Below are 12,199 nucleotides of genomic sequence, written 5' to 3'. Positions count from 1 at the left end.
AATTGCCATAATTACAAAGTCATAAGCATAGGATAAGAAAGACACTCAGGTCATGTAATCCATCCCCTGCCAAATTAAAAATGTGCTGTAGCTGGGTTAATCCCATTCTGTGCTTAGCTGGCCTGGTTTTCACCCCTTGAGTACCTAAACTTTCACTGCCTGCTTCAGTATAGACAGCTTTGATAGGGCTTTGAGATACTCGGGCAAAGAAAAAGTGCAATGCTAATCAAGCCCTGGTTCTTTTCAGAGATAAAGTTCTGTGTGTTCAAGATGATGTACTAAATGCAAGTTCTGTAAACAATTATGTAGTAATTCACAAAAACTATTATGAATCAGATGTTGCATTTTGGTATTTTTCTCTTGCTTAACATCTAATTCCCAGTGTTGAATTAACAAGACTTTCCTTTTCTCATAAATGCTCGGAATGCACCTACTGGGGAGAGGGGGAAGGTTAGACAAAAAAGAAATGAGATTAGCAGCTAATCCTTAATGGCTAAATTTCATGGCTGCGTAATTGATTGTGATGTGTTGACCTGCAGAAGTTGATTAGAAGTAGAAACCAGATGAGCACTGCATTTTGACTAGGTATTCGAAACAAAATTGTGGTAATCCTAACTCTCAAGGCTAGCAATGTAATAGAAGTACTTGTGGTAATCAGCTGAAGTTAAACACATCTTAGAGCTGAAACCTTGCCTGAGATGGGGTTTCTTGCATCATGTTTATGCAAATCAAAACACTGCTTTATCTAGCAACACCTCAACATTTAATTGTCTGGGTTTAGTTCCTGCAACAATAATCACATACCCATTTAGCTCTTTTAAATGAAAATCACGACGAGATTATAACAGGTTGAGTGGACAGAAAATGAAATTTGAAAATGAGGGGGAAAGCACAGAATTTATTTGCATCTCATCTACTCTAATGCATCTTTATAAATTGTTTATTGAATGAAATGGAGCACGTGTGTGTGATCACTGGGAGAGCAGGTGGCAGCAGGGTCGGCTGTGGCAGCTGGGACAGATGTGGCATATAGTGGTACAGGATGGGCCACGGCAGGACTAACACGGGCATGACCAGGCAGGGAGTGTGTAGACCCAAATCTTGAATCCCCAGCACAGAATCAACTAGTGCTGAAAGGGATTGTTATGATATGGGAGTCACCTCTTGGTAGAGCCAATACCCCTTTTCTTCAATACTTAAAGGGAATCTATAAGGGGGTGTCAGAATTTTTAATAGGGCAATAGGACAAGGGGTAATGGTTTTAAACTAAAAGAGATTTAAACTAAAAGTGATATAAACTAGATATAATGAAGAATTTTTTTCACAATGAGGGTGCTGAGGCGCTGGCTCAGGGTGCCCAGAGAAGCTGTGGCTGCCCCATCCCTGGCAGTGTTCAAGGCCAGGTTGGACACAGGGGCTTGGAGCAACTTGGTCTAGGTGAAGGTGTCTCTGCTCATTGCAGGGGGATGGGTTGGACTAGATGACCTTTAAAGTTCCCTTCCAACCCAAACTAGTCGATGATTCTGTGATTCTCCAGGTAGAGCTGCCTCCTGTGCCCCCAGCTCTGCTCGTCGTGCTGTAGGCACATCCCAGCTGTACATGTTGGCCTCTGAGACACGGCGGGCCGACTTCGTTAAGCCAGGAAAGGAAGACCTGCCCTTCACCTCTGAGTTCTCTCTCTTACTGTCCACTACTCTCCTATGTACCACACGTCCAGTGTGTTGCAGTAGTTTCAGATAAAGTATTGAAGATCCCCTTCTGAAGAGTTTTTCTTACAGTGCAGCATCACATATTACAGTGCAGCTTCACATAAGTGATTTTTGTTGCCAGACCTTTACCCAAGGCACAAAGGGCTTGTCCCTACGGCCACTTGTTCAGCAGCAGCCAAGGGAAGATCCAGATGTGCACGTAGGTAGTGGAACAAAAGAGACAGAGCTTGTTAGGTGATCTTCAATCATGGGAGTTATTCATTCAGTTTGGGTTACTATATAATTAATATGACATTATAATTACACTCTCTGGTTTTACCTATTTTACAAATGAAAATGAAGTTACTGAATTATCCAAGCAGGTGCTGCTTTATTCTCCAAGTGATGTTTATGTGTGTGCATAGCTCTTGTCTGGGTAACCATTAAAAAAAACCCTAATACTTCAGTTTTCTGTGGCAAAAAACCTAACAACTTTTATAATGTTGTTGAGAAAAGGGAGGATACCTGGAGTCAAACTTTCCTCCATGCAGATTACAGTTGCAGTTACTGTAATGGAGGGAAGAAGCCCCAGAAATCACAAAACAAAAACCAAATAAAAACATAAAAGCTAAAATTCAGTTCTTAATCTTTCTGGAAGGCCTTGAGCTCTGTGAAGGAAAGGGTTTTCATATGGCTCTGTCATCAGGATTAATCCTACACTTACAGAACTAGTGTAACCAGTTAAGAAAGTTCTGCTATTGAGTTTGGCTTCCCTGGGTTTGTTTCCATTACAATGGGAGAGCAGAATAAGGTTTATTTGGCCAAGATGTTTTATAAGGAATGCCCTATCTTTTCTTTGAGTCACAAAAGAAGTTTTTGCTGGGATAACCTTTGGGAAAACTGACAGAGAAGAGCTTTTTCTAATAATTGCCCACAGAGTAGATGTAAACTGTTAGAGCTAAGTCTTAGTAATGGGAAAAATTAGGATAATGAGCAATAATTTGAAATAATTATTTCTTTACAAACATAAAATTGTATTCCTTTTAAATATGCTTTCTGTGTAAGTGAATTCCTGCAGAGTTGGGTGGGATGGGAATTGGGTTCACCCCTGGCAGGGAAAATCTCTCAGCATAACTTTTATGTCCTCGAGAAAGGCCCAGGGTTAATTTACATATTGTTTGATGTGCGGTTTAATTCTGGCTAAGAGAAAACGTGGCCTAATCAAAGCTGCTGCAAAGAACAAATTCCCACAAACTGATGAATACTTTTTAAATAGTCGTTGCTCTCAAATTATATCTAATTTAAAGACTTCTACTTTATTAATGATGCATCTACAATTAAATTACTTAAGAGGCTTTATCAGATTACAGCATTAGCCTGAATTCTGTGGCGTAGTCTGCAGTGAATATGTTTATGTACCTCTTACAGCACTCTCACTAGCAGCCTCTCCATTTGGCATTCTTGTGCTCCTTTGTTTCTGTTTTGCTCTTTTATTAAAAACCAAACGCAACAAAATCTGGGCCCAAAACACTTCATGTTATACTTCAATTTGAAAATTGTAACTGAAAAAAAATGAAAAAGAAAAAAATAAAAGCATTTAATCTAATTGTTTAGTTTGTTTCTTAAAACTAAGTCCATCTTTCGCAGCGTGTATGAGCAGAATCTTTAATCAGAAGAAATGAAACCCATCCCAAGTGACTGGATTGATGAGGGATCTATGGACTATTTGGAAAGCAAAAGAAGAAAACAGTAAATGAATGAATTCATAAGCAGGGTGTTGCAGCTACAGAGCCTATGTGGCTAAACCTCAGTGAAGACATGAAATCATAGTTTATTCTGTCCTTGGAGTCATAGTAGGGGAAGAGGTTAAGATCTGCTGATGGCAGAAGTAGAAAAGCTGCTTCTATGTAAAAGAAGTTGTTTCTCTGCCGAGTGCTAGCACTGCACTTTAGGACCCACGTGTGCAGTATGTCTCTCTGTTGAGACAACAAGAGAAGCCCCTTGCTGTAAGATGACAGCCCCCATGTTGCAGGGAGATGGGGAATATCCCAGTGAAACACCTGAACTTATATATTTGAATATCCAAGAACTAGAAAGCAAAAGGCAGTTAATAGGAAGAGATGCTACACTTCTCTAAACTGTGGGGAAATTGAGCTCCATTGTGAACGCCATTTTCAGCCATAGGGGCTAGTGGCACTGCTGACTGAACGCAGCCTCCGTTCCCTCCATAGGTGCACGGAAGGAATTTGCTGTCCATTGACTACGACCGGAACATACGCACAGAGAAAATCTATGATGATCACCGGAAGTTCACCCTGCGGATCATCTATGATCAGCTCGGGCGCCCGTTCCTCTGGCTGCCCAGCAGCGGCCTTGCTGCTGTCAACGTCTCCTACTTCTTCAATGGGCGCCTGGCTGGGCTGCAGCGCGGAGCCATGAGTGAGAGAACAGACCTGGATAAGCAAGGCAGGATCGTATCACGCATGTTTGCCGATGGAAAGGTTTGGAGCTACACTTATCTAGAAAAAGTAAGTGATGTTGTTTTACCTGCTGACAGCAGCTACAAAGAGACAAAGTGTTACTCGGCTTCGTTTTAAGCCCTGTATGTAGCACACACACACAGATTATCTACAATTTGACATGTTCCAGCTGTAAAGAATCCCTCTGTACCTGGTCTCAAAATTCCTTATTTTTCAATTAGTCAACTAATTTGACTAATGTTTAATGGGAAATACATTGTTCATGGATTGTGTCTTTTGATATGTTCCTGGAAGCAGTTGGCTGCCATATAATAGCAAAAACTGAACACAATGAATTGCCCTTAATGAAGACCAAAAACTATACCTGACAAAAGGTTCAGGTAGAAACAGGTAATTAATCTGTAATCACTATTTTTTAAATGAAAATATGGTAAAGCATTTTTACTTAGCCCAACTAAGACACTTCAATCATAAGTGCCTTAAATACTTCAAAATTGCATATTCTTTCCCTTCTTTGAACCTGTTGTTTTAGGCAAACCAGAGCCAATATTCTCTGCTTTTTGTCACACATATTTCACAGTAATAGTTGTGAATTACAACTGCTAGTGACAAAGTAAATCAAGTAATTTATCTAACACCTCTGCATCCCTCAGAAAAAATGAAAACAAAAAGGTCCTACTAGGGGGAGGGCAGCGGATAGATTTCTAACCTGCACTTTGCTGGAGTGTCAGCATGTTGATTTCCAAGTAGCACATCCTGCCATCTAGCAATCTGACAATATTCTTGCACAGCTTTGTGCCCCTAACTGATGCATCTCATTCTCTTTTGATTCATTTAACATTAGTGCCTTTTCAGTAAACTTTTCTTTACGGCCCTGAGAGGTCACATGCCGAAAGCTGGTAACCATGTATTAATTTTCTCCCTACAGTCAATGGTACTACTGCTTCAGAGTCAACGCCAGTACATCTTTGAGTATGATTCTTCAGACCACCTTCATGCTGTCACCATGCCCAGTGTTGCTCGGCACAGCATGTCAACTCACACATCCATTGGCTACATTAGAAACATTTATAACCCTCCTGAAAGCAATGCATCAGTGATTTTTGATTACAGTGATGATGGGAGGATTCTGAAAACATCATTTTTAGGCACTGGCCGACAAGTCTTCTACAAGTATGGAAAGCTATCCAAGTTATCTGAAATTGTTTACGATAGCACTGCGGTTACTTTTGGGTATGATGAAACTACAGGTGTCCTAAAAATGGTGAATCTGCAAAGTGGAGGATTTTCTTGTACAATCCGCTATCGTAAAATTGGTCCTCTCGTTGACAAACAGATCTACAGGTTCTCTGAAGAGGGTATGGTGAATGCAAGATTCGATTATACATATCACGATAATAGCTTTCGAATCGCGAGCATCAAGCCCATAATAAGCGAGACACCTCTTCCAGTTGATCTTTACCGTTACGATGAGATTTCTGGCAAAGTAGAGCATTTTGGCAAGTTTGGAGTTATTTATTATGATATAAATCAAATTATTACTACAGCAGTTATGACACTGAGTAAGCACTTTGATACCCATGGGCGCATTAAAGAAGTTCAGTATGAAATGTTCCGATCTCTAATGTACTGGATGACTGTCCAATATGACAGCATGGGAAGGGTAACTAAGAGAGAACTGAAACTTGGTCCATATGCCAACACCACCAAGTATACCTATGACTATGATGGAGATGGGCAACTGCAAAGTGTAGCAGTAAATGACAGGCCAACCTGGCGTTACAGTTATGATCTGAATGGAAACCTTCATCTCCTGAATCCTGGAAATAGCGTCCGACTGATGCCTCTGCGCTATGACCTGAGAGACAGGATTACCCGCTTAGGTGACATACCCTACAAAATTGATGAGGATGGATTCCTGTGTCAGCGAGGCTCAGATGTATTTGAATACAACTCCAAAGGACTCTTGACAAGAGCTTACAACAAAGCCAATGGGTGGAGTGTTCAGTACCGTTACGATGGACTTGGCCGAAGGGCTTCCTGTAAGACTAACCTGGGGCACCACCTACAGTACTTTTATGCTGATCTTCACAATCCAACAAGGGTCACTCATGTCTACAATCATTCCAATTCAGAAATTACCTCTTTATACTACGATCTGCAAGGCCACCTCTTTGCAATGGAGAGTAGCAGCGGGGAAGAATATTATGTCGCCTCTGATAACACAGGCACTCCATTAGCCGTGTTCAGCATCAACGGCCTCATGATCAAACAGCTTCAGTACACAGCATATGGGGAGATTTACTATGACTCTAATCCTGATTTTCAGCTGGTTATTGGGTTCCATGGGGGGCTGTATGATCCTTTAACCAAACTCGTCCATTTTACCCAAAGGGACTATGATGTCCTGGCTGGACGCTGGACATCTCCTGATTACACCATGTGGAAAAACATTGGTAAAGAACCCGCTCCTTTCAATCTGTACATGTTCAAGAGTAACAACCCTCTAAGCAATGAACTAGATCTAAAGAACTATGTAACAGGTGAGACTTTGTTACATTCCTTATAAACAACACTACGGTTTGGAAGTTGATTTGGGAAGGAAATCAGACTTCTCCTTACTAGCCATTTTCTGAATCTTCCTGTCCAGGTTGGGCCATTTTCCTTTTTGTGCAATGAAAAGGTCTGGCTAGTCCTGATTCTTTGATGCTGCCCCTGCCCAAATGAGGGGCACTAAATAAGAAGCCACAAGGAATTTATGGAGGGGAAAAAAATAAATTAACTCTCAAAATGAACTGCTGACTGAGCCGATGGGCGCATTATGAATTAGTGCCAAGAACTGATTTAATTAAACCTCTTTTCCCATTTAACTTTTAATACACAAACAGTTTTCAATCTTTAAAACCAAAATATTGATTTTTAGAAATATTCTTACCTCCTGCAAGTGTAAGAAATGTGATGGAATGTGTAGAGCCGAGGAAGAGAAACAATAAAGTAGTTTTGATTGCAGATGTTAGAACTGGGTAAAAACTTGTAACCTCTTCTTAATTAGTAGTAATTTTTCAATTAGTGAGATCACACAGTACTCAAGCCCGCTGCTGGCAACTTCTAAAAAGAAAGGTAATTAGTATGTCTTCAGGAAAACCTTTTTTCAGCACTGAATATGCAGTATCCAGTAATTAGAGCAGTGGTATCATTTATAAAAAGGAGCTATCTTAATTTTAGCAGTAATTTGAATTTCAAGAAAAGTGCATTTCCTTCAGAGAAAATCACAGCAAGTTTCATTGGTACATTGAGACGTAATCATGTGTGTAACATCCCAGACATTCTATTGGAGCTACTTTCCAATTTAAAGATAGTGCAATTTGTATCTGATAGTGTGAAGATACTGGTGACTAAAACAATCTTGGGATCAAATTCTGTTGTCCTAAATTCAAGTCCTATTTTCATCCACCAGTGCATGAAAATTATTAGATCTAAATCATTGGTTTAGATTTTCAGTGTCATCTTACGATATTTTGCTATGTTCTGAAATTTCATTCATTTAATTTATTCACCCACTAGATGAAGTCTGAGAAGATCTATTGCATTTGGTCCACACACACCTTGCTGTCTGTAAAAATACTTCATTGGTGATGAAAATATTTGTTGCTGTATGGACTAAAGAGATTCTCTTGCACAAGAAGGGATTATGGTGGCACCTGGGTTGTCATAGCTTAAAAACCAACCCAAACAGAAAATAAAAGAGCTACTTCCCCACCCCAATCCATTCTTAGTGTTAACCCCTGACACTGCTTTATTCACAGATTTTGATGGAAAGGAATTCCTGTACCAAGTGCAGTGCTGCAAAGCAGAACAGTAGCTACTTTGCATATAGGTCCTCCTCTTTTTTTGTGGAAATAGGACAGCTGAAGTGAATTGGTCAGGATATACCATTATACCATAAAATAAACTGCAGTCTTAAAAGGGAGCAGTGACCCTGTGCTGTCCAAAGCTACAGGAAAAATATGGTAGTCACTGATGGGAGATACATACAAAGGCCTTTATAGAAGCAGAGTATCTTACTACTAGTTTTAGTGTCAGAATGGCTAATGAAAGGAAGAGTTTTGTTGTCAAATGTCCCCAGCCAGGGAGTACTGCACTTTTTGTGGTGTAGCATGTTGGGAAAACAGGCTTTGCAACAGCAAGCAGGCTCCGTGCTGTGTCTGAGTGTCCCCAAGGTCTGTGTGCAGGCTGGGTGCTCTGCAGGCACCCCATCTGCCTGTGGCAGCAAGCAGAGCTGCTGTGCACCATGCCTGGGGTGCTCTAAATGCAGACAGAGACCCTTCCAGCAAAAGTGCCCTGCACAGTCACATCTCTTCAGACACGGGGTTTGGCTCACACAGGGAAGGAGCAATAACACCATCAGGAGCTGTTGTAGGCCAGTGAGGAGAAAAGGCCACTGGAAAGGATGGGATTTTTAAACAGAAACGGTCATGAATATAGGTCCAAATCAAATGAGAAGTGCCTGTGCTCCCACACTGCTGCTCACCCCTGCGACTGGCAGAAAAGAGATGCAGGAAACAAATGTAAACCAGGGTCATGGGCTTTTCCATTGCTGTTGTTAAAAATGTCACTTGATAACTAAAATACATCATACATTCTTAACATGTGTTGAGTGAGAGTTACTGTTATTTAGTGACTTGGGTTTTTCAGCAAGATATGAGGACAGAGTTTTACTGATTGAACCCAGAGCTGGAAATTCTGAAAGCTCACTGCAGAGCTGAGCTCTGACCCTCCTATGAAGCTCCTGCTTTTCCATACCTGGTCTGAAGGGAAGGTGAGATATTCATGGTGTCTAAATTTAGCCCTCTGAATTACAAGTCTAGCTTCTCACTGCATTCAATGGAGCCTCCAGAGACCTGGTGACAGCTAATAGAAGTAGGACACAGAAGGCAAGCCATGTATTTTCCCCAAGGACTTTGCAGATGTTTCTAGGAGTACTAACCTAATAAAACATCACTTAACAATAGAGTTTATAGGTTACAGGAGCCACATCAGAAGGTGTCAGAGATGGAGCAAGTATTGCATACAGTGAAATGTTTGGATAATCCATGTGCTCTAATGGAATAAGAATGAGCAAAGTTGTATATCCCTGTTGAACTATTTAGGGTACATGTAAAGCAATATTTCCTGTGCCTACTCATGGTGGATTACTACAGATCTGTCAAGTGCCACGCTGTAATATAAATGATGAGTTCCACCGCTGCTTGAAATCAAGGAGGTCAAGGATGGATTTCTTAAATTTTTTGATTTCTTGCCTTTATTACACACATTCATTTCTCACTTGCCTGCTTCCTTTTGATTTCTAGATGTGAAAAGCTGGTTGGTGATGTTCGGATTTCAACTTAGCAACATTATTCCTGGTTTCCCTAGAGCAAAAATGTACTTTGTGTCACCGCCATACGAGTTGTCTGAGAGTCAAGCATGTGAAAACGGACAGGTAGGCAGAAATATGAAGTTATTTCTCTGAATAGAAGTGCTGGCTCTCGTGTAGTTACAGTAGAAGGCCAAGTATTTATTTCTGGGTAAAACTAAGGGAGTATAGCTAGATTTTATCCTAATGAACATATGCCTTTCTTGCCAGCCTTCATTGTTATCATAATTGCAGTGTCATTAGTTTGTCTTTTATTGAGTTCTTCCTTGATTAGCAAGTTGTAACTCGATTAACTTGATTAGCAATGACAAAGGGAGACTTTGTCAGGGCAATTCATCATCTGTTGTACCTTTGGAAAAACCATCCTAATAACATGTGTTGCAATAAACTTAGGTTGGTACTTGCTGTACTGCTAAGAAATGGTTCTTCTTCTCCCCCGGAATAGGATTTCTCACCATTTTTTGTCTGATGCTTTTCCTAGTTAGAGGCTTTGGTTTGCTATTCTAGTTACTACAGTTCAGTTCAGTTACAGCATTCACACTTGTCAGGTTAAGGATGGAAAATGGTATATAATAAATAATTATAGCTTTATAATAAAACCCAACCCATGTAATAAACTTAGAAAGAGTACTAGGCCAACTCCAAACTTAGTCTTTGCTTTTACTTCACATCTGTGGTAATACAACAGAAAAGATCATATAAACCTAAATATACCACTTCACAGGCTTCTAAGTCATTTGAGAGTCTAAATCCCTTCTTCAGGAACTGCTTTGTTATTTTGGAGCCCAACTTTTACCTAGTTTCAGAGGCTTACATTCCTAAGCATTTTAGTCATCTATGCTGGTTGAAATCCCAGAAGTGCTCTGCTGTCTTTTAATAGATTGAGTCTGTTTGGTTTCAGCTCAGATTAAAATGTTCTAGTCTTGGGGTTTACTTCTTCTTGTAATGGACATTCTGTAATATGCCAAAATTGAGATTTGTGGTACGTGTCTGCTACAGAGAGTGATTAATGAGAAATATGAGGCCTTGGGTGACATGATTTAGTGTGAGGTGTCCCTGCCCATGGCAGGGGGGTTGGAACTGGATGATCTTAAGGTCCTTACCAACCCTAACTATTCTATGATTCTATGATATTGCTAATAGCAAAATAATTTGCCAAATGAGTATTTCCCTGATTCTGAAGGAGATATGGGTATGGACAGGTAGCGGAGGGTGGTCTTCCCATAGCACAGAATTTTTCACTGCATAGATTTCCTTTAAAAAGGCAAAGCACAAATTAGTGTTGGTCTCTGAAACGAGTATTTTCAGATCTATATCTTCTTTGGTGGTTTTGTGTCTTCTTTTGCTTTCCCCAGCTAATTACAGGAGTTCAGCAGACGACAGAAAGACACAACCAGGCTTTCATGGCTCTTGAGGGCCAGGTCATATCTAAAAGATTACATGCCAATATTAGAGAAAAAGCAGGTCGCTGGTTTGCCACAACCACTCCTATCATTGGGAAAGGAATCATGTTTGCTGTGAAGGAAGGCCGTGTAACCACTGGCGTTTCCAGCATAGCCACAGATGACAGCAGGAAGATTGCCTCTGTCCTGAACAGTGCTCACTACCTGGAGAAAATGCACTACAGCATCGAGGGGAAGGACACCCATTACTTTGTGAAGATAGGCTCGGCTGACAGCGACCTTGTCACCCTGGCGATGACCAGCGGGAGGAAGGTGCTGGACAGCGGAGTCAACGTCACAGTGTCCCAGCCCAGCCTGCTCGTCAGCGGGAGGACTCGAAGGTTTACCAACATTGAGTTCCAGTACTGCACCCTGCTCATCAACATCCGCTACGGACTGACCCCCGACACGCTGGACGACGAGAAGGCCCGAGTGCTCGACCAGGCTCGGCAGCGAGCGCTGGGAGCAGCCTGGGCCAAGGAGCAGCAGAAGGCACGGGATGGCCGCGAGGGCAGCCGCGTATGGACAGATGGAGAGAAGCAGCAGCTTCTGAACACGGGAAGGGTGCAAGGTTACGAGGGATATTATGTCCTGCCTGTGGAGCAGTACCCAGAGCTAGCAGACAGTAGCAGCAACATCCAGTTTTTAAGACAGAATGAAATGGGAAAGAGGTAACAAATTAATCTGCTGTCATCCTTTGCTGGATGAATCAGTAGTCATAACTGTTATCTCCTCTCCTAAGGAGATGAAGACCTAAATGGGGGCACTAGGCTGAGCTACTCTGGGATAGTAAGTGGCAAAAAGCTCATATTTTTTGAGTTAAATGCCACTGTTCAAGTGATTAAAACCCACATCCTGAAGTGGACTAAAGCCAGACTGAAAACTCTAACCATACAAATTAAAAAGTACCCCTGAAATATTACCCACTTGTTCTGGGTCTAAAGGAAAACAAAAAGAAGGCCTCGTATTGTATTACCTCACTCCATTCACACGTGAGCAAACTAAGAAATCCAAGTGGGCCACTTTCACTAACCAGCTGATGAAACACAGATGATTCAGACTGCTTATTTGATAAATATCCAAGAGGTTTTCATTTAAAGCAAAATACAGGTGCATTTAAAACATGACTTTGGGGTGATTTGTGTGTAGCATCTGGAGGACAATGAGAATGCA

The 12,199-nt window shown here is 41.2% G+C and overlaps 1 protein-coding gene across 5 annotated transcripts in view; it reads left to right on the top strand.

Moving 5' to 3' along the window:
• The window catches only part of TENM2 (teneurin transmembrane protein 2), a gene marked incomplete at both ends in the record, with an annotated part of 540,785 nt that extends 529,084 nt beyond the window's left edge, over window positions 1–11,701 (top strand). For all 5 annotated transcript variants that reach the window (XM_080627345.1, XM_080627344.1, XM_080627343.1 and 2 more), the window contains 4 exons: window positions 3,920–4,216; window positions 5,097–6,711; window positions 9,520–9,650; window positions 10,940–11,701. In XM_080627345.1, the coding sequence (XP_080483471.1) occupies window positions 3,920–4,216; window positions 5,097–6,711; window positions 9,520–9,650; window positions 10,940–11,701 (2,805 nt within the window). The remainder of the gene's footprint in view (window positions 1–3,919; window positions 4,217–5,096; window positions 6,712–9,519; window positions 9,651–10,939) is intronic.
• Window positions 11,702–12,199: the final 498 nt, after the last annotated feature.

This window comes from Psittacula echo (genome assembly GCF_963264785.1).
Source record: "Psittacula echo genome assembly, chromosome: 11".
Classification (NCBI taxonomy): domain Eukaryota; kingdom Metazoa; phylum Chordata; class Aves; order Psittaciformes; family Psittacidae; genus Psittacula; species Psittacula echo.
This window is presented reverse-complemented; position numbering and strand designations above follow the sequence as displayed.